Genomic DNA, 23,050 nt, shown 5'->3' with positions numbered 1-23,050 from the left:
AGCAATTTTTAATTATAACATCTGTAGGTTTTGTGTAATTCTTTCCTTTTGAAAAGCACTGAGCTGTTAAGTTCCTTCCTAAATTACAACTTCACACTTTTAAAAAACAATTGCCCAAGTGCTATGGTGCAGAGGTCTAAATCCTCCCACAAACAGAATGATAATTAGTTTCAATAAGCAAAACAATGTGACAGCAAATGGCCTAATATATGGAGTTAACTCAATCTTGTAAGTCCTTTCTGGAAATTAGTCCACCTGGGAAAGGACAATTAATTTCCTGATAGATCACTATAAAGACTTCCATGTGCAGCTTCAACTGCAAGTTTGCAGCAGAGAGCAAATTCTAACTCTTGGCATCATATATCCAGTGGAGCTGCTCATCCTCAGGGAATGGCAGTGTTTTCAACACTATGAAATCTTTCCCTGGCTCCCCAGAGTGATCCCTTCCTCTAGACCATGCTGGACATCCAGAAGGGCTGAGATTGACTGAAGAAGGTGTCACAGCTCATGAAGGCATAATGTCAGGGTCTGGAGAACAGGAGGGAAGGCACTTTCAGGGAGCAGGGACACAGGTGGCCCTCCCTTTTCAAATCCCTACCCACACCGTGTGAGGGAGGAGCTGCTGTCACAGAACAGGCTCAGAAGGACAGGTAGGCTGGGTGCCACTCAGGGTGCACAGGAGTGTGGCTGGTGGTGAGCAGTGAGAGGCTTGGAATGTTCATAACATGGAACACCACTTCCACTGTGTCCTGTATCCAGAACCTCACCAGCAGGAGGGCTCCTAGCTACCTATTGAACATATCAGTGGAGTTTGAGTTTAGCCAGCTGGAATGACTCCACTTTGGTGTAGGGTTCATAGGAAATCCCCAGTCTGTGGGTCTTGTTCAGGGTCAGCATTCCGCTCTGGGGTCTGTGGGGCTCAGTGCACTCTACAGCATCTGCACTCCTGTGGTTCCAAGCACTGCGATGGCATTTGCTTCAACACAGCCTCTTTTAAACAGGAAGATTAGTTTGCACACCTTGTTTTGCTTGCTTTTCCTTTTTCTTTCTGTCTAGCTCTGTCCAGCCCACTAATATTTTTTTAATCTCAGACATGTAAATATTCTTTGAACATATCAGTGATCATGTTTTAATTTGATTTACTAAGACAAGGCCCATGTAATCACATTGTCCAACCTCCTGCTCTTTCACGTCCCATCTCTTAAATCTGTTTGCAAATCTCAGCCAAGTTTGATAGAGCAAACGACCTTTTAAAGATATTAAATTCTTAAAAGCATTGTGAAAACTGGAAGCGAGATAGATTAAAAGTGGAAATTCAACATTTAGCTACTTTTGTGGCTTACTGGCAAGCTGATAAATACCCCCAAGGTGCAGAACCAGACACAGCACACCACCCAGCAGAAAGGTGGGCAATATGGGAAGGATAAAGTGATGGCATGGCTGGGAGGGCCATGGGATGCTGTGGAGTGACTGCCAGGGAATGGTTTCACCAGAGGTGAAAAATAAAGCAGCTTCTCCCAGGAGAAGCTGCTTTATTTTTCAGGGAAATATCAAAAACACAACTGACATCAGAGGGAAGGGCCTTTAGATCAAAATCAGCAGGATCATGATTTGAATCTACCTTATTTGTGACATCTCTAAAATCACTGAACTCTTCTGTCCTTCAGTTCCTCCATCTAAACAAGTGAAGCATTCAGAGCTCCTCATGTCATACAAGTTGTCATTTATGAAAGCAGTTCAGTATTTCTGATACTGGTCAGGGTGGGTGGGGAATGCTAAGCACACACAGAACAAGCTAAAAGGTGGTGCACCTTTTTCCTTCCATCTTAACTCGGAAAGAAAAGAAACTGCAGGAGAAGGACTGGGCTTAGCATCAGTGTAAGATGAGAGATGGGTCCCAGCAATTCCTGCTGAGTCCAGCCCAGTGCCTCCTTTCCCGAAGGCTCATTTAGAACAACAGTTCGTTTTTTGCAGGTTATGAAAGACACACTTGGCTGAAAGCTGCAGGACAGCCCTGACAGCGAGGAGCGCTGGTTTTGACCGGCAGCCTTCTTGGGGCCCCGGGGTCAGCAGATCTTGGACATTTCACATCTAAAATTAAAACAAAGGCTGCTGCTCAGCAATCTCGGGAGGAAAGACAGGGGTTCGGCCTGTCTCCAGCTCCCGAGTGGCTCTGGAGAAGGAGAAGAAGGAGGAGGAGGATGGCTGCCTGCAGGGTGCACTGCTGCCCCGCTGCACCGCGCCCGCCCCGCGGGGCATCCCCTCCGGCAGGAGCTGCTTCTCCAGCTGGGCTGACACGGGTTTTTTAAAGCACAGCAATAAATAAGCCAAAATACACTGACTGCGGGCACGGCCCTGTTGAGTTTGTGTAAAATTAAATGTTACCCTCGTTAAGCGCCTGCGTTGCAGCGCAGCCCTTCAGTCACAGGGGGACGGAGTGAAGCCACTGTTAGAAGTTCTCTGGAAAAAGAGCTACATGAATTATTTCTAAATTAGTTTATGTATGTGTCCAGTGGACTGTGTGACAGCTCTCAGTTGTTGATCTTGCAGTTTGTCCTGTCTAAATGTGAAGTTCATCGAGGGCTGAGGCAGAGGTCATACTGCCACTTGAAAAGGCATCCTCTGGAGTTTTGAGCCTGTGGAGCTGTTTCACATGAGGCAGAGTATGACTCATGCTAATGAAAAGGGTAAAGAAGATTTTTTTTTTAAGAAATATATCGCAGTTAAATTAGTTTAGACAGCATGACATCAGAGAGTAATTAAATAGGTTTGTTGGAATTCCGTTTCCAATTCCAGAGTTCAGGTTTGTAAAAGATTTCTGAGCACCTGCAGGCCTCTGTGTGTGAAATATTTTCACTGGAAAGGATTCAAAACTCAAAACTTTAAAAAAACCTTTTAACACAGAGGCAGCATTACGCCATTCTTCCTTCTTGGAAAAAAAAAAAAACCCTTGGATTTAAACAAGACTCCTTCAAGTTTTCAGTCAGTTTTACAGAAGAAAACGAGGTGGTAAACTTTCTCTTTTCAAGAACAAGTTCTTTATAGCTGCTAACTAAAGTCAGGGGAGATCGTATCTGAGTTCATGAGCATTTCCACTATGGGACTGGATACAAGTATTGAACAGCGATATTTGAAATGTTTTAATCTCAAACGAAAACCATTTTTGCTATCTTTGGTTTTTAATTTCTTTCATGTTTTCTTCTGCCAAACTGGAGGAACCTTTTCTGATTTTTTCTTTAGTGGCATTCAGAGGAAGACCAGAGGATGAAAATCCTGCATTTTCTCACTTTACTGCTTTGGCATTTGACTTGGCTGTCTCTGGATCTAGTTCCTGGAGCGCTGAGTAATTCTGAAGCAGGCCAGGGTAATCCAGGATCTAAACTAGGTTTTTTGAAAGCAGATGGAAAGGAGAGGAACCCCTCTGCACGGGCAGGTACATTGAGGACTGCAAGCCATGGATACAGTGCTGGGACCTCAAAGGCCAGGACTAAAAGCAGTGCTGTTCAGGCTGGAGCTCTGCTGGCCAAGAATGATGACTCAAAGAAGGCTCCCTCAAGAACAGCAGCCACGGAGGGCAAGGTAGGACATCTCCCCAGCAGACCTTCTGGAGTAAGGACAGTGACTCCAAAGGTTCAAAATCTTAGCAGCAAGGTGGCTTTGAAAAAAACTGGCACGAGCAGTACTGACACTGATTCTTTCAAAACCAAAAAGACTAAAGAGCCTGTAACCCAGAGGGAAGCTAAGGAAACTTTCCGACATCCCCCGATAACGCCACATGAATACATGCTCTCTTTGTACAGGACTCTCTCAGATGCAGAAAGAAAGGGTGTTAATGGAAGTGTAAAACTGGAGGCTGGACTTGCCAATACAATAACCAGCTTTATAGACAAAGGACAAGGTAAGAAAGGAGCTTGTGTGTGAGTGAGTGTGAACAGAGAGAGATGTCTGAGTGTGCTTATAAATGCAGAGAGTATTGGAAAATAATCATACTTTGGTAAAGTCAAATAGCTCTTTTTAATGTAAATGAAATCTCACAACTTTGCTGCAGATTTTGTCCTCCTGCCTTATCTTGGAAAACTCATTTACAGGCAGAACTAGATGGTTGTGTGGCAGCCAAAGAAAACATTTAGGAAGTATTTTAGATGCATATTGTGGAAAATCAATCAGTCTTTGAATGCTTAGGTGTTTAAAAACCTTTCGCATTTTTGTCTTATTTTCTTTCTAGCTAGCTGGAAACTTGCTCATGGAAACAGCTAATGTTAAATTGTAGCGTGCCTAAAAACATATAATATGCTAAGAACAGAGCTATTCTGTCAAAAAAAAAACCCCAGTCTGGTTTGTTCAAGGTAGAATTGTGAGGAACTACACTGCAGACCCAGGGGTCGTTATCCTGTGGGGTGGGTGTATCTGTACTACCTTAAAAGTTTCAGATAGCAGCACCAAGGAGCCCACAGCTCCTTGCTGCACAGGCTACCAAGGGTAATAACATCCAGGACTCCAGAACTTGCAGCTCAACATTCCTCTTCCAAACACTTCTGGAAATTTGGGCTAGTGTCTGCTTTCACAGGAGAAATAACCAGCCTCCCAATGAATGATGTTCACCTCACCACCCTGCTTTGGGAGCCCCATCTTGCTTCCAGTGACATTTGTAAGAGTTTTGTCACATTCTCAAGGAAGCAACACAGCTGGTGAAGGAATTGTGATGAAAGACTCACCAGGACTGGATTTGTTTGCCATCTCTTCATTGATAGCTTGGCTGCTGGGAAGGGGGGATGCACTGCTCTCAAGTGCTGCCACTGGAAGGCTCTGTTAATGTCACCTCACTGGAATGAATATGGCTCAGCCATATTCTTCACCACCTGAAGCAAGTGAATGTAAAGTCAGGATAAAGAGGAATTTTTTTCTGCCCAGTTTGAAAAATTGTGAATTATGTGGGGTTTAGTTAATTAGACAATTATCCTTATCTCTGGCAGTTCCTGGGGATGCTGGTTTTAAAGGACTAATTCACTGTTGCATCATCTAGGTAAATTTACTCATGTTTGGAGCAAGCATAAGGCCTGGTCACCACTGAAGCTCTCTTTCAGTAATTTAAGTAGGATATGAGTGGTAAATAGGTCCTGTGAATGCTCAGTGCTGAAAAAGTATTATTTTTCAACTGCTAATCATAACTTTGAAGGTAGAAAATGCCTACTGGTGAAAGAAAGGAGATTTCTACAAGGCAGACTCAGAAACTCATTTCTCTGGTGAGTCCCTGAGTTCTTCTGAGTCCCTGCATGGGTCTGACCCCTCAGACAACAATTGTTTTTTCTGTTCAGTAGGCTAACTTTGAGACTTATGAGCAAATTTGAGGAAAACCATTAAGAACTGAATAAGTGATATTGGTCTGTGCTTGATATACATTTAAAATCTGTGTGCTTTTTTTAGATGAGCGAGCACCAACTATAAGAAAACAAAAATATATTTTTGACATCAGTGCATTAGAAAAAGATGGTTTGCTGGGAGCAGAGCTTCGAATATTGAGGAAAAAACCTTCTGATACATGGAAGTCTCACTCTTCTGGAAAAACTTCCCAAGTAAAATTATTTAGTTGCTCTACAAACAGACAAGCCTCAACACTCTTGGACTCTCGGACTGTCAGCATCACTGATACACCCAAGTGGGAAGTGTTTGACATCTGGAAACTTTTCAGAAACTTCAAAAACTTGGTTAACTTGTGTTTTGAACTGGAAACTTTTGACAGGGGGAGAGCTGTTGATCTCAGGAGTGTGGGATTTAATAGAACAGGAAGACAGGTCAATGAAAAGGCTTTGTTCTTGGTGTTTGGGAGGACGAAAAAAAGAGACTTATTCTTCAATGAAATCAAGGCTAGATCCGGCCAAGATGACAAAACTGTTTATGAGTACTTATTCAACCAGAGGAGGAAGAGAAGAGCTCCTCTAGCAACACGGCAAGGGAAGAGGCCCACCAAGAACCTGAAGGCAAGGTGTAGCAGGAAAGCCCTCCACGTGAATTTTAAGGATATGGGCTGGGATGACTGGATAATAGCCCCTCTGGAGTATGAGGCGTACCACTGCGAAGGGCTCTGTGAATTCCCCCTCCGATCCCACCTGGAGCCCACCAACCACGCAGTCATCCAGACTTTAATGAACTCGATGGACCCCGAGTCCACGCCCCCGACTTGCTGTGTGCCAACCCGGCTGAGCCCCATCAGCATCCTTTTCATTGACTCTGCAAACAACGTGGTCTACAAGCAGTACGAGGACATGGTGGTGGAGTCGTGTGGCTGTAGGTAGCAGAACAGTTGCTCACGTGAATATGTCATGAAAGTTAATTTGACACATTGGACACAACTTCTCCTCAAGCAAGGTTAACTAGATTTCTTACCCTTAGGGTAAGCATGTTTACAAGGATGCAGCAATAAATCCAGTGTTTCTGTGTCTCTCCATGGACATATTTCAGCAGCATTTGGATGCTGTCACACAGCTGGATTTAAGGCTGTGTGCGGCTGGCAACACAGGACTGACTCTAAGCGAAGTCCATGACAGAGAAGATGATACCTGTACACCTTGAGATCTCTTGCTTTTAGCCTCGAGGCAGTGGATAGAGATGATATCAGTGCGCTGTGGATATGACCTGTTTGTTCCTTGAACATTGTTCTTGAGAATGAATTTCTGTCTGATTCCCATGTGCTTTGTCCATTCATAAATGTGAGAAAAGAGTCCCAATGTTGAGAAGAGTTGTGTTCTGGTGTGCCCACATCTTGGTGTAAATAGTTGCACTGTAATATGATTTCCTTCTGATTAGCTCTTAAAATATATAAAAAGGGGTCATTAAATATAATATGTTGGTTTAGTTTTAAGTTTTACATAAAGATAGGTGATGCAGGAGGTGTTTGCTTCCATGTATGTTTTCCTCCAAGCTACACATCTTTCTTAAGTATCCACCTTTCCATTATTATGTAGCAAAATATATTATTCTGTATAAGGTCCAAGTTGTTCTCAAGTGCTCATAGTAAAAGTGTTCAATTATGGCATAAGATGTAATAAATTATTGACACAGTGCTGCATTGTGCCTAGCTGTCCAACTCTGCATAATTATAACACAATTAAGAAATTGTTTTATGTTTTTGTACAATAAATACAAGTGAAAAGGACTTTTCCATGCAACAGAATACCAGGGGTATGCAAAACATGTCTGTGTATTTTGCTGCCACGGAGAGAAACTGTGGAAACATTGAAAGAAAGATTTGAAAGGAAGGCCTGGTTTGATCTGGTGGGGAATGACACTGTGACTTGATGTGTTTGGGGCAAAAATGAGTTATGCAGATGGTTGCAAAAGAGCTTTGGTATCCTTTTATTCCAGCCTCTAAGGACTGTGTGCTTGTATATCCTCTTTATCTATTACAGACATAGATTATAAATGGGATTGTCCCTGTAGTTTCCACCCACAAAGGTAAATACCAAATGTTCCACTACAGACGGATCAGAAAGGTCCTATGAACCAACAGAAATTACTGAAGGAGTTTATCAATAGTACAAAATATAAATGCTAAGGTTTGATATTACTTAGACCACTGAGTCATAAGATTTCCTGGCTCTGCACAGCATCTCTGGTGTGGTAGAGGCAGGGAGCTGAGTATGATCCCCAAGGTTCTTCTGCTCAGTACCCCAGTCTGGACATGCTTAAGCTCATACCAGCAGCAAACCATCCTAAATTCCTGATCAATGGCCATAAACAGCGATATAAAGCTCTGCCCTTTCTGCTGCACTCTCTGGGTAGCTCAGCCTTTAACCAGCTCAGTGCACCTGGGTAAGCAGCCTTGCTGCCAGACACCTGGGGAACCCCTGTGCAGGGGACCTGCCCTGTGCCCCCATCTGCAGCTCGGGGATGCAGAACAGCCCTGCAGGGAGGTCTGGTCTCTGCGATTTGCTCAGTGGTCATTCCTGCCTGCAGGGACTGACACTGCCCGGCTTGGAGGGGCTGACACCATGAGTTTTCCTGCCTGCAGGGACTCCCCACCTGCTGCAAACCCGGGGATCAGAAAGCTGCTCCTGCTGGGACGCTGAATGCCCAGCATGCAGGGCAGCAGGCACATAGAATGAGGAGCACTTGAAGCTCCTTTGTAACAAGCGTGTGAGAAATTCTGGTGGTTTATGGGTCTTTTTGGTGTGTCAGGGCTGCCAGCAGGGATTCCCCATCTCCTTCTGGACTCTCAGTGTCCCTTCCCAGGTCCTGCTCTTCCTCATCCTCATGGAGCCTTAGGCCAGGCACAGCAATTACTGACCCCGGCACTAACTGCTTATCACCAGCCAGTCTTTCAAAACTACAGGTCTAAGCTTTACTAAAAGCTGATTTAGATACCGCTGATTTTTATTGTTGCTACAGTAGGAGGGAAAACATTCCTCTGCCAAGTCCAAAGCCAGGAGGGCAGCTCAGGCTTTTTTTCCCCCTCTGATCTGTTCAAGCAGTTATTTTCCTGCTCCTCGCTGTTTTCAGGTGTTTTTGCAGCTTCCTCTAGCACTGGCTCCAGCTATCTCCTGAAGAGGTGTACTGGATGACCATGACAAAGGGTTGTCTCCTTTCTTCCTTAGGCAAGTGCTGCTCCCACTCTCTGGGAATGCTGTTTGCACATTCCCAAGGAAGTCTCTGCTCTGACATGTGAGACACAGCTGTGCCATGCCAGTTACTAACCACACAGGCACACTCCTCAATGGCTAAGGGTGATCAGTTTAAAATAGCAAATACTGCCTATTTAAATACACTTGAGGCAAATCTAAGCTAAGACAAGTTAACTCCTGGGATTAGGACTGCCTGCATAGGGCAGTTTGCTTCAGTACACCTGGATTCATCAAGTGCTGTAACAACTGTGGTGGATGGGAACACTGGTGTTACACATGAGGCATGATAGTTTGAAAATCTGAGGAGGAAAATTCCTGTTCAGTTCACACTGCACAGCTGGTGATCAGCCTGAGAGTCCTGGTGAGGCTGGTCATAATAGAAAGTTTCTAAAACCTAATAGGTATAAACCTCTCTGAGGTTCTTTCTTGCTGTCCTTATATGAGTTTTTCAATGCATGAATAAAGCAAGATAAAGGCTCAGGTAAATGGTATTTAAATTGATTATATATCAGCATCTAAATGGAAAAATATGCCAAGGTTTTGCAATCATCTCAGAGCAAACAGTATGATCTGAGAAAAAATTAAAAGAAATACTGTCAAACTAAAGTCTTAAAAACATCCTTTGGCAATCATTCAAAAGCCTACATTCTGCTTGGTGGGAGTTATACCTAGAAAGGAAAATAAAAAACCAAACCACCATCAGTTTAAACAAATTTGTAACTCCAGACAGTAAAATGCTGGAATCATAATGGATTATTACTACTTCAAAAATGGCTTTGGCCAAAACAGAAGCAATTTAAGCCCAAGTGTCCAGGTTAGGAGGTAACATGACGTTCAGTTTGTTTGGCTGGTCTCTCAAATGTGATGACATCCAGAAGGGAGAGCCCTGGTCTGTTTGGTTCGGCTAAAAGTGATGAATTTATAATTGTGAGCATAGGAATAAGTTGGGTTTTTTTCACTTTTAGGTCTAAATTTGAGCATTCTTGGTTTATGTCATTAGTTATAAAACCAGTATTGTGATATCCAGAGTGTCCTTTTGCATTTACATTGTGAAATTGTCTGATAAGTCTGGAAATTGCAGTTCTACACTATTTTATTCTGGAATGCTCTACTGACTTTGCCCACAGTGTAAATGTGTACTGGCCTATAGGTGCTTTATTGGTACAATTGCTGGAGGCATTGGAATCCCCAGCACAAACTTCTGTCTTCTCACAAATTGTTGCCAATCTTGTCAAGATCTTACATGGCAATCTTCATGCGGACAGAAACAGGCATTGAAACTTCCCCAGGTACATGAATGGCATGGATGAGCACAAAAGAAAGACCCAGGCAGGGTTCACTCAATCTTCATTCCCCTTGAAACTCAGAGGTTCAGGAATAAGGCACTCAGCACAGAAACTGGAGAGAAACAGGGAACCTGACATTGGCCAAGGAAGTGGTGGAGTCCCCATCCCTGGAAGTTCAGCAAAGAAGCAGATATGGCATTTGCTGATGTGGTTTAGTGGAAGTATTTTCCAACATGAGTGATTCTGTGATTCTATGACTGCAGGAGTTTGGCACTACTTTCTTTAGCCAGGTCATTATATAATGTGCAAAGATAGACACCCTAAATTATTGTTACGGCCTTCTTCCTGTGGGTGAGCTGGTGTGAGCAACTGGATGGCAGAAACCTGAGCTGTAAAGCAATACAGGTTAAAAGTTTAGCTTTCCACCTTTATGATGGCAGGTTTCACTCTCTCACTGAGAATGCCTCATTTGTATTTACTTTTTAGGGTCATTATCTGTCCCATGAGAGTCTTTGTGAAGGTCCAAATTTCAAATAAACAGTACACTATAAGACAGGTATGTGTGGATAATTTTTGTTGTATTTGGCTAAAATATGGGTACTAAGCTCAATAGGTAAACATAAAAGTATGCCATTGAAAACAATGCATTCCCATTAGTGTTTGAATATGTGCCTAAACTCCGTGTACACTTTTACATGGTTATGTCATTTCCTGTGTAAAATGGGCTTGTTTATACAGCAGCCATATGAAAGATGCAGGAACCCGCTATGTGGGCTATTTGAAGCTTTCTTTAAGAAACATAAAAACCCCTTGACCCTTGTATAATAAAAGGTGTTAAAAGATACTGCTTTTATAACATCTTAGCCAAGACTAATAAGAATGTACAAAGCAAACAATATTTTTTTTTACTCCATAGTCCTGGTCAATCGTGTTATTTTATGGATTTACTATTGCTGTTGGGTAGTAAAATGATATTTAAAAATAAAATTGCAGGAGATTCCATTGCTTCTCAACAAATCCAATAAACAATAATCTTAACATTTTTTGAAAAACAGTAAATACAGAGCAGTAAATACACTTTGCTGAGTACTCAGAATAGCCCATTTATTCTGTCATTCCAAGTTCACTGATGTCCCTGTTTGCCTGGTTGTTTTTTTTCAGAACTAGTTTCAACTTTCTGCAGTGATTTGGCCAGCTGAAGTAATGCAAATGGATTCAGTTTCCCCTGATGTCATTTTGAAGGGCACAGCTGTCAAGAAAAAATTACTTAGTCAACAATAACAGTGATTAATTGGCTGACCCTCTGCTAGGGGACAGAAAATGTTCTTTTCACTGGTTTTTTTTTTCTCTTAGAATCTATTTGATATAATATCTTAAGCCATAATTTGCCATCCAGGAATCGAGGCTGAGCAGCCTCTGCCTATCATACTGCCAGAGAAATGCCATTAAACTAATTAAATTGAACTAAAATGAAGATATTACTTCTGCACATCCAGTTTCCATCTGTCTGTTTTTACACAATGCCATTAATTGTGGCATAAAGTCAGAAATAAGGCTTTAACTGATAAAACCAGAGACATTTCAGTTTTCTCATGCAAATGCCTTTAAAACATTAATCTTTCTCCAGAAATTTTAGAAGAGAAACATAACTTGGGTCCTCCCCATGCTGAGAGAAGGGGATGGATACCTTCGCCACAGCTCTCTTTTCTGCAAAGGTGAAACAAGGCTCATAAACTTCAGATGGCAAAGAAGTCATTAACTCATAGGGTTGGTGATCAGGTTACAGGAACCCAGCTAGGGAGGATTTAAGGGCTAAAGGCAGTGAGGGGAGAAGCAGAGGAGGTGCTCTAAGGGAATGTGGCTGCGGGAGAAGACCTGGGGACAAGCGGCTCTCGGGGGGACACAGACAGGCAGCCCCCACAACAGGGGAGAGGGTGGGTTAAAGACTGGATAATGAGGTGGGGCAAACACAGGGGGAACTGCAGAGTGGATGCAGCTCCAAGTGTACAGGAGCTGGGTGGGTGGCAGTGCTGCTGGGGGAATTGACACATCCCAGGTGACAAAGACCAGGACAAGAGGATGCAGACTCAAGGTGCACCAGGGGAGGTTCAGGTTGGCCACCAGGAAGAATTTCTTCACAGAAAGAATTGTCAAGCATTGGCAGGGGCTGTCCAGGGAGATGGTGGAGTCACCATCCCTGCAGCTGTTGAAAAAACAACTTCATGTGACACACAGTGTTATGGTTTAGCTCACAAGGTAGGGATCAATAAAGGTTGGACTCAATATTCTCAGAGGTCTTTTCCAACCTAAATGATTCTCTCTTATGTGCCTACCAGGTAAAAAAACCCCTTATTTTGAGGGCTTGGTGAAAGTAATTATTTCTTAGCACTTGCCTGTCCTTCCCATGCTAGTGGCTTCCAGGGCTTTCCTGAGAGCTCCAGGCCAGAAGCTGCTGAAGGCTTAGAGCAAGAGCGGGCTGCTGGATCATGGATTCACACAATCGTTAAGGTTGGGGAAAGACCTCCAAGATCATGGAGTCCAACCCTTAACCCAACATTGCCTGGTTTACCACTAACCCCCCCATGTCCCCAGGTGCCACATCCACACATTTTGGGACACCTCCAGGGATGGTGACTCCACCACTGCCATGGGCAGCCTGTTCAATGACTGACCACTCCTTCCATGAAAAAACTGACCTCAATATCCAACCTAAACCTCCCCTGGCATAACTTGAGGCTGTTTTCTTTTCTCCTGTCACTTATTACCTGGGTGAAGAAACCAACGCCCACCTGGCTACAATTTCCTTCCCCCCTGAGTCTCCTTTTCTCCAGGCTGAACCCACCCAGCTTCTTGTCATCACACCTGTACTCCAGACCCTTCCCCAGCTCCACTGCCCTTCTCTGGACATGCTCCAGCTCCTCAATGTCTTGTTATGAGGGACCCAGAACTAGTCCCAGGATTCGAGGTGAAGCCTCACCAGTGCCCAGCACTGGGGGATGATCCCTGCCTTGGTCCTGCTGGCCACACCTTTGCTGGTACAATACTTCAGAAGCTCAGCAGAGGCAAATAACTTCGGACAGTGGCACTGAACAGACAGAAACAGCAGTAACTTTTCCACAGCACTGACTGTGGCCATGTGTGCTGTGGTGGGAGTTCAAACTCACAGGGGTTAGAAACCTGAGTCTGGAGAATGAGGGACTTTCATTTATGAGACCTTCTGTGTGGATCACAGATGTCATAGCTGGGCCCCAGGCACAAGCAGTCTGTCTTCTCCTAGGCACGTGCAGCCTGGGGTTAAAGGCTGCTCTGGACTTTACAAAGTGCTTAACTTTGGCATTTTTGTGCTCTTCTCAGCAGCCCTTGGCTCCAGCAGCTGATCCAGAGCACTAAAGTAAGCAGCTTTCCCAATAGCACGAGGGAAGAGCCAGGCTCTGGAAGAATAAGCTGAAGTGTCTGTGCCAGGCAGGAGCTGGTGAGTGACACCAGGCACAGTGTCCCAAATGATCCTCCTGGCTGGGACAGGTACTGGTGTTTGGGTCCCTCTGTCCTGTTGGGATTCAGCTGCAGACATGAGAGGATCATACTGTGCAGGAGAAAAAGGGAGTGGAGCAGCTCCTAATAAACACACGAGTCCCTGGGTTTGTTGGGAGTTTTTTTGATTGCCAAGGTGATGAGAGCTTGGGCCCAGTTCCTTTTCCCTGCTGCACTTCTGCCTGCCCGGAGGCACCAGGAGGGGAACTCCCCATATCTCCCAGTGCTACTCGGAAAGTCACATTCCTGCCTGTGCCCCACAAGCATGAAGCTGGACAGATTGCAAAGCAGGGCTGAGACAGACACCTACCCCTGTACACCCCCTGGGGAATATCTGATTTGACCTCAGGGAAGGACTTAAAGTGCATGCTTCCACATTTAACTGATTATTTTACTTCCTGTGTTGTTAGGTAAACAGCTGGTTACAGACAGCCTGGTGGTTCAGGAACACTGTGAGAACAGCTACTGGATTAGTCAAGAGACAGGCAAGAAACACTGAGTACGAGGAAGGACAGAGGAGAGAAAGAAAGGACTTGAGCAACTGGCAGGAGCATAATAATATTTGATCAGTAAGCTCCAGAAAATATAAGATGGAATCTAACAGTGGCACAGAAACTTTGAACACAAATTGATTCTTTGGAATCCTAGAAAATGACCTGCTCTTTATCTCAAAACTCAGTGGGACTATCTGTCTCTCAAAACATTATATTTTTTGTTAGAGAAAAAGCCATAAGGAATAATTCACTTCTTGCAAAAGTAATGAAATATTCCCCATGCCAGTAAGATAAGAAAGTGATGAGGAGCATGTGCTGGCATTGTCAGAGTTTTAAAACATTTTACCTGCACCAGTAAGCCTACTGATTTTTAATAAATCTTGGGATTTTGGGGAAATTCCAGAGGTTTGGGAGTCTCAAGAGAAAAGGAACTTAATTCAGTACTTTAAAAGGTGACTGTGCTGAACTGGCAGTAATAATCAAATTATGAGGCTGTTGATACTGACTGAATCTAAAAATGTTGTTGAAGAATGGCAATTTAATTTGCAGGTGATAAGGGCACGAAGAACAATGAGGATCATTTGGCCTGATGAGCTCTGCTTACTCCAGGTAAAAAAAATTATTTTTGAGTCCCTGAAGTGTCAGCTCAATTTTTAGAGCAATCAGGGAAGCAAATACAACTTCAGGAATGACTGAGGGGGAAATAGAGAATAAATGAGAAGACAATATGCAGCCACTGCACACAACTCTGAAACACTTTGGGATCCAAAAGAGCTGGAGAAGGGCAGTAAGAAAGACAGGAAGTATGGAACAGCTTCTGTGAGAGAAGTAATGAGACGGGAACCCTTCAGTGAAAGGTGTCTGAGGCAAGAAGGAAAAGTGGTGAGAACTAAGAATGTGTACTGGGAACAAGTTTTCTCCCAAACAAGAACCACAGTACACCAAATGATAGTGGCTCAGGACAGGCTTGAAGCAAGCAGAAAGACAGAAAGACACTGATTCCCTCAGGGTAGCCCAGCTGCCATCTGCAGAAGTCCTGAGCACAACCTGGTTGGGAGGCTACATTTTGTATATGTTTAAAAAAAAAAAAAAAAAAGAAAAAGCTGCTGACCATGAGTCCATGGGACTTTATGAGCCCCTGGCAGCTCTGCCAAGAAAACCTTGCTGCACATTTGTCCTGTCTTTATTTTCTTTGTAGGGATCTGCTGTTCCCTATAGCAGATTAACTCCTTGGGATCCATGGTCTAACTTGGCAAAACCGTTCTTCCACATGAAGCCCAAAACTCAGAGTAAACTGGTACAATGGGACATCATGGCTCAAACCAGTGGGACTCACCAAGGGTTAGCCACTGTCCTGTTAGAGGAGCATGGCTGTCTGATTGGCGTCTCTTTTCCCATGTATTTTTTTAAAGACCCTATATTTAGAGTTCCATGGAATTAAATGACGCTATGTAATAGCTGGGTATTACATATTTGGAAAGAGAGATCCAGGATTGATTTAAAGACCGAAAGTTTTAAAAAGCTCACCACATTCAGCTCTAAGCTAATTCTGGGAATATTAGCACTTCATTTTTTAATAAGCAGCTATTTCTACTTACTGTCCAGTTTCCATTTTGAATTACTGAATTGGCTTCTTTGTCTGCTGTATGAAAAAACTTACTCCCATTGGCATTGTTTTCCTGTGTAGACTGTGATGAATGTTTTTCTCTTATTTTCTGTGGAAGAGGTCGATAGACTTTGTTCTTCTTTTGCTATGCACCTTCATTATCAGATTTTTTTCTTCGTGGTTTTTTTCCTTTAGGCTCTCACTTCTCCAAATACTTTTAGTACGTAAACACCAGAACTCATTTTATGTTGCAGTAACAGTCTCATCAATGCCACAGAGGCACTACTAACTTTCTACTTTTACTGGATTTTGACCTTTACAGTCTGGGGATCAGCTTTCCCTCTCAGTTCCAGCATCACGTTAGGAGTTCAGAATCAGCTTTCTATTATGACCAACCCTACTTTTCCATAATCACTGCTTTCTAATGAAAAGCTTTCCATTTTATAAGTTCTTGCCTCAGAGTTGAAAATCCTTGTTTACAGCTGAGTTAAAAACCAGTTCACTGCCACTAAAAAGTCTCTGTTTGACATGATTTATGTAATTCCTGTTATTCATTATTAAGTAAAAGTTACTTTGCTTTTTAGGGTGAGGTGTTGGGACAAGTGAAGGTGGGACCTCATGAGCCCTGTCAGTGCCAGGCTCCAGAGCAGAGCTCAAGGTCCCAGGCTGAACGGTTTGTCACCATCCCATGCCTCCAGGAGGAGGGAGCTCCTCAAGAAGTCATAGAAGAAGGATGCAGGCAGCAATCTGTACTTCTGAAATGGTGAGGTGCTGGGCTTCAAGACCTGGGCAGGGGACTGACGAACCCGCTGCTGCTCACACATATTTGCTAAAACCCTTTGTCCCAGGACATTCTTCACACAAACCAAGGATGTGAAAATCAAGACGTACTCTCTTTGGCATGGATTTAAATTTAGCTTGAAAGCTGCTCTGGACCAGGTGCCTGGTTCCTACACATTTTGTTCTGCTGTCAGCTCTGGGAAGCACATGCTCTCAGATCACTGGAGGAGATCTGAGTGGGTCCATAGGGCGCCTCTGTAACCTGCTTGTAGCCACTTATTCCTGGCAGAGACATGTGCCACGCTGGAGTTCTCACCAATGCCATGCTTCCCCAGTGCAGTGCCAGCTGTCTTGAGGAGGTTTAAATTCTGGACACTGGGTGGTAGGTTTGGTTTTTTTCCCCAGTGGTGCCAGTGCAGCCAGTGCAGACACCCCAGAGCAGCATTTGCTCCCCTGGCCCAGGAGGAGCTGCTCAGGCACCCCAAGGGCTCCTGGGCTGCTCTGGCTCACCAGCCTTCCAGAAGCCGTAGGAGTGCACTGCTGGACACAGCCCCTCTAATGAGTCTGGGCCTTTTCCTTGTTTTTCTGGGATACAGGCAGTACACTGGCACTGCACGAGCCATCCTGTAACTCAGTCCCTCAAGATCCTTTGGAGCAGCAGGAGCCTCTCCCTGCCACTGCATGCCCTATTCACAGCATGGGGCTCTTGTTGGGAGCCATGTGAAGGGAGGGAAGAGGGAATGACTGCTGGGAGGTGGTGGGGTGAGGGATGGTGGGGACATTTCACAGTTAGAATTGCTCAGTCTTTGCTAGGAAGGACTGACAGCCTCTGGTAGATTATCCCGGATAGCAAGACCTTGCCCCATATTATATGGTTTTCATCACAAACATAAAAGTACTTGGTATAAAACAGAAGGTCAGGAAGGTTTAAGACATGGTATATGAGAAAACATTTTCCAGATTTCAGCTTCCTCCAAGGTAATATGCAAGTGTAATTAAAACAGAACCTGGAAATATAGAGTACAGTACCCTATTGAAAGCGTGTTGTATGAGCTGAACTCCCTTCATTGATAGTTTTCCAAAACACACAGCTGCAATAATCTTTATCCAGGAGAAGGGAATAAATTAAGTCTGAACACCTCTGCATATAGTACAGTACAGTGTATAGCCCTGCACCCCATATAACCTCGGAGAGGTAATGGAAAGCTGAAGGAGGCGCAAGTGGAAAACCTCTCTGACCAGCAAACACTTTCTTCTTCTGAAAGCAGACAGATGGGAAGAAAAGCTCATGAAACAGAGGCAGCTTAAGTACTGGGATGTCTCATTTCTGCTCAAGTCGTTGAGGCTCTGCAATGGCAGGGTGCCAAAGCACACTCCAGATTTGACAGGTGGGGAGGGGAACGTCCTGGGCTTGCCCAGCAAACAGGGAGTATTGATGGCCGGCTAACGCGAACAAATAGGAGTTTATCATATTTAACAGTAGCAGCAGCCACTAGGATATGAAAGCCTGGAAAAAGTAACTATGTCCTATTTCTACTCCTCCTGAACAATTCAGCCATGGAGTCCAGGTTGTGCTTGCCAGGCTTCACCAAACTCAGTGAGGTGCAGCAATGAGCAGCCTGTTCTGCTTCATGTCTGCTTTTCCTCCTGCAGCACTGGTGCAGAAGAGGGATAACTCCCTTCTGGAGACCAGAGCAAGGACTGCTTTGCACCTCTAGCCAAGGAATTCCAGATCAGGGAATTGATCTCCATACTTGCCAAACCTTTTAAGGTCCAGAGTGAATTGTAAGCATTGTATTTTTATTGAAAAATACACCTTAATTTAATATTTTTAAATAGCATTTTTCCTTAGAAATGGCAATAGAAAAATGTATGCACACTGACACCCCAAACTGAGTCTTATGGGAAAGACGAATCATCTTTATGTTGCTAAAATATAATTTTCTTCCATTAAAAGTCCTTTTTCAGCTTGTAACATATTCCTAAGGGTGGACTTGGCCTCAGAGCATTCAGATTTACTCCGTATGAAAAGGAGAAAAATTTTGCAAGAGCGAAGTATGACAAATTTGTTTATGAACTACCAGTTCAAGCTTAGAAATGCCCTTTTCCTTCAGCAACAGCCAGAGACAGGAATCCAATGAACCTGGGTTTCCCCTGCGGTCAGATGGCCCCTCACCACTCTCCAGGAACTCAGAGTTCTGCTAAGAGCCGAGCAGACACATCCAGGAAAGCTCTGGAAGAAGTCAATCCACATGTACCAGTGCTCCAAGGTATACATTATCACTGATCTACACTTCCAGTCCTGAAGGAGAGCCTGAGACAGGATGCAGTGCCAGGTCCACCCTGGCTCCGGTGGTACGTACAGAACAACCCTTTCAGAACCTGGAGCACCGGGAAGGCACTCACGTAGCTCTGGAGGCCAGCTGGCACTTCTGCACTACTGGCACAGAACCAGAATTAATAAGACCTGCTGGACTTGAACTGAGTTTTTCTATTGGGTTTCTCTTTATCATGATCTCCAGAGTGTCCTGGCATACCCATATGGATTATTTTCCTCCTTGTTAGCTAGAATGTCCAAGCCCTGCTTGTCCCAGGCAACATGGACATATCCTCTTTCCTCACATGACCATGAGATTCCTTTGACTTTACTTCTGCAGAAGTAGGAGCAGGTGGTAAAGAAGGAAAATAAATACAATTTAAAATCTTAGACAGGAATTTGAGAATGAGCAGAGGAAAGATTAAAGTTGAAAGATTTGTACTTCTGCCCTGGTCTAAAGTTTTTTGTTTGTTTTTCAGAAGGAGGGAGCTCCCCCCAGCAAATTTTGGGCTAACAATTACCTTATCAAGTTGATTTTGATTCTTCATGTGTCCAAGAAGAGAAAAATACAAGATGCTCTTACAGGACTTTATTTCAAGATGGTCAGTTAACCTGAATATTTAACATTTTAAAATATAAAAGCACAGGCTTGCATAAAAATGATCAGTCTGTTGTTCTGTGTGAAAACAGGAAAAGCATGTGCTATGTTAACATTCAAAAGAAAATTATGTGCTGATGGGGAATGGGGGAATGAGGAGGACAGAAAGATCAAATATTTAAATGTCTTTGTTTAAAAGTTATTTATCATTCCTTGCTAATGTGGACAAAAAGGAGTTGTAGTAATGACCACTGAACCAGCCTGGGAGAGGTTAAAGACAAGACAGGATTGAAGCCAAATCAGGAGGCCCATTAAATGTAATGTATTAATAAATGAATCAGTGTTATAAATAATAAGAAATTTATTTTATATTCATTATATATATAAAACATCATCATATCCTTTCTGATCCTTCTTTCTTCAGCCACATGAACACCTGAGGCCATTGTTGATGTTCCCCAACATGTTTCAGAAAACACATGGCAACAAGTTTCTCAGCCTCTTCAGTGGCCTCAGGTGACAATCTCCCAGGAAGAGAGGATCTTCCACATGGAAGATTCATTACCTCAGGTGTAAGACCCACACAGCTGTGGAGCTGCCCACTGAGCAGAGCTGAGTGGAGGAGCTTGAGGACAGCAAAAACAGTATGTTTTACATACTGAGGACAGTATGTAAAGGGGAATAAATTGCCTGTGCTCTGACTGAGGGAATCCCTTCAGAACTGGAACTAATATTGAAACTCAGGTCCACAGCCAACTCTTCTGGGTTCATGTCCCATCAAAGGCTGTGCTGTTCTGTTCCCTCAGGGAGCTGTGTTCAGACAGACTGACAGGGAAAGGGCTCGGTGCTCCATGGAGCAGTGACAGGCAGAGGAATCTTAGGTGGAACAGTAACTTTCTCCAACTGAAGTGTGCCAGAATCTTTTTGTGCATCATTAGGTAGGACTAAGATAATCCCAGGTAAGTGTCAATATTTATCAGACACAGCTCTGAACTGGAAAATGTCCACTGTGGTAGACAGACCATGTCACATCACTGAGAGACACTGCTGGTGGGAAGAGCCTTTTCTCTGCATGACTACACACTTTAGGGCCTCTTGAGCATCATCATTTTTAATGGCTGTGACTCATTAATGGCAAAGAGGGTTCAGAAAAGTATAATCACTCCTCTCCATCGCCTTCCCACAAAAAATTTGCTGTTAACAATGGCATTTAATATTGGTTTGAGTGTAATGCAAGAAGGGCAGCTAAGCAAATATAAAACAACAAAACCAGCTTCAACCTTCCTGCCTGGAATTCGCTGCTGGTACAAAAACAAAATGAAATGTAGCAGTTCCCCAACAGAGATCCCACAGTCCCCTGCATTGTTCAACATCCTGCCTCGTATCAGAAAAACTTGTTCACTAAACAGCTTGTCAGACACAGTTAAACCCCTTTCAGCAGATAGCTGTGGGGAGTCAGAACATCTCAGGAAAGACCAGCTGCAAGCACAGGGATCTGGGGTGCCTGTGGATAAGAAGTCCAGACAGGTGATTCCATTGGTCCCCTGAGGCCTGATATTTAAGAACATATGAAAGATTTCTAAGGACTACTGTGAAGTTTCAGGGCTATTAAAGCAGCTGCTACTGCCCTCTTGAGAAGCTGACATCCCAGTTAACGTGCTGGGAAAGAGAGGAGGAGAATGTTATAGTTCCCTAAGCCCTCTGAGCCAGCGCTGCCGCCGGCTGCGCAGCCTCGCTCCCTGCCCCAGCTGCTGCTGCTCACATCTGCACCAGCACTGGCGTTTGTGAGGTGATGTGGATGTGATCCAGATTCAGCCTAACCTGGCAAAACAAGCCAGCTCGCTTCACCCCGTTGGGCCACTGCTCAGGCTCACTCTGTGGCCTCGTGAAAGCTGGTGCCAGCAGCAGCTAGGAGCAGGGAACACGCGACAGGGACAGGCAGGATGGTTCTTTGTCGGAACCCAGGACATCGCTCTGGGTGCCCTGGATGGCTCAAAACCTGGCAGGGGGGTTGGAGACCCTGGCATGCAGCCAAAGACCCCTGCAGCTTTGAGTTCGACCCATGGAACAAATTACCACCTTTGTATGAAGAATTAAAGGTCATGAAAGTTTAGACAGCATAATAGTAGCAGTTATAGGGTGAAAAGAGAAATTTTGGGGATTTTTCTGTGGGGGTCTAGGAGGCAAGATAGAGGGATTTGGGCGTTGTCCAGTTCTTCTTCCTTCTTCTTCCTAGCCTCCATCTTCTTGGTGATGGTGGCACTCTGGGATTGGTGTAAAGTAAAAAGTCACTGTCTAACATAGGTGATAGGTATTGGAACATAACTGTAAATATCAAATATGTAGTTTGTAGTATAAGAGACAATGCTGGCCCCGTGGGAGGGCAATGTGCCTCAGACTGACCTGCTGAACAGACCTCGGCAGGCCAGACAGAAAATGTTTTAGATAATAAATAATTAAGAGCCTTGAGAACATGAGCCCAAGACTTCTGACTCCTTCTTTGACAGCTGGGTTGGGGAAAAGAGACTTTTGATACATCTCGGGGTCATCTTGACCAGAGGAGATCCCGAGAATTCTTGGCAGGGAATATGCAGCAGGGACAGGCGGGGTGGCTCCTGGCAGAAAGCTACTGGCTCTTGGGGACTCTGGGTGAGGGACTCTGCCATGTTTTCCTGGTGACACGAGTGCAGGGTCACACTGATGCTTGGGGCAGCCAGGATGGCCTCACCAACTTCAGCCACAGGAGGTACTGCTGCTTCCATGCTGCTCTCCCTGCTGTCCTGGGGCAAAGCCACTGTCCCCCAGGACACGGCTGACAGCAGCAGGCAGGATGGATCTGCCACCTCTGCTCCTTCCAAACCAAACCCCAGCACAGACCTCGAGCCTTCCACGCTGTTGCAAAAATGTGGAATATGTCAAGATTATCTTAAGTCAGGATGTTGTTTGATGTAAGGTCTTTGCATACTTCCAAGCCTAATGATCAAGAAAGAAGACCCCATCAGTGGAACAGAGAGCAGGAGCATCTCCTAACCATGGACATCCTGTAACTAACAAGCTTTAAGGACATAGTAAATCAAGATGATGTATGTCTATGTCTACATTGCTAACCTGGCAAAACACTCAAGGTCCATGTATCCCATAGGTGAGCTATGTTCATTGTAATAACTACATCATGCCTACAGGTCATAAAGGTTCCTGGGTTATGTAGCTGTATGGAAACTACTAACTGATCCTAACAGAGGGGCTGTACTTGGAAGTTACTAACTCTGAATTTCTAAGTCTAAAAAGTGCAGTGCAAATTCTGCTAGGGCATGCGGGAGTTGTTGATTATCACCAAGCTCCCAGGCTTGTACAACTCTGAAATAATCTTGCTTTCCATTGGGCAGATGATGATATGCAGCACCAAGAACAGGACTAGGTGCTTCCTTTCTCAAGGAAAGGTGGTGTCATTTACATGCAGATCCCAGTTTGGCATCAGGAACTCAGCTGCAAGGTTGAATACATCCAGGGATTGGTACAACACAAGAAAGAAAGAAAGGTCTTGCTGGCCTTTACCTCCTGGTGGGCAGCCCATCATCTGCACCTGGAACACTGGGGCTACTTGCTCTCCTTCCCATGGAAAAGCACAGTCATTAGAAGCAGAAAGTTCCTGTCAAACAGCAACATCCTTAAAGTTTTAATTTGAATGCTCCTAAATCAACGTAAGACGTATAAAGGTTAATTGCGAACAAAGGATAGGTTCAAAGGCCTTCTTCCATGCTTTACTTCCTCAGTTATTTATTAGAATTGTCTTTATAACTGTCCCATGGTCAGTTTCCAC

At 44.2% G+C, this 23,050-nt stretch overlaps 1 protein-coding gene across 1 annotated transcript; it reads left to right on the top strand.

Moving 5' to 3' along the window:
• The first annotated feature begins 3,264 nt into the window (after positions 1-3,264).
• On the top strand, positions 3,265-6,315 carry GDF5 (growth differentiation factor 5). The gene is made up of 2 exons (XM_039711290.1): positions 3,265-3,898; positions 5,425-6,315. Exons 1-2 carry the CDS (start codon positions 3,265-3,267, stop codon positions 6,291-6,293), a joined length of 1,503 nt encoding a protein of 500 aa, XP_039567224.1. The 3' UTR covers positions 6,294-6,315.
• The last annotated feature ends 16,735 nt before the right edge of the window (positions 6,316-23,050 follow it).

Source organism: Passer montanus, unplaced genomic scaffold (genome assembly GCF_014805655.1).
Source record: "Passer montanus isolate IOZ18808 unplaced genomic scaffold, ASM1480565v1 scaffold249, whole genome shotgun sequence".
NCBI lineage: Eukaryota > Metazoa > Chordata > Aves > Passeriformes > Passeridae > Passer > Passer montanus.
The sequence above is the reverse complement of the archived record's forward strand: the minus strand, read 5'-3'. Positions and strand labels throughout refer to the sequence as shown.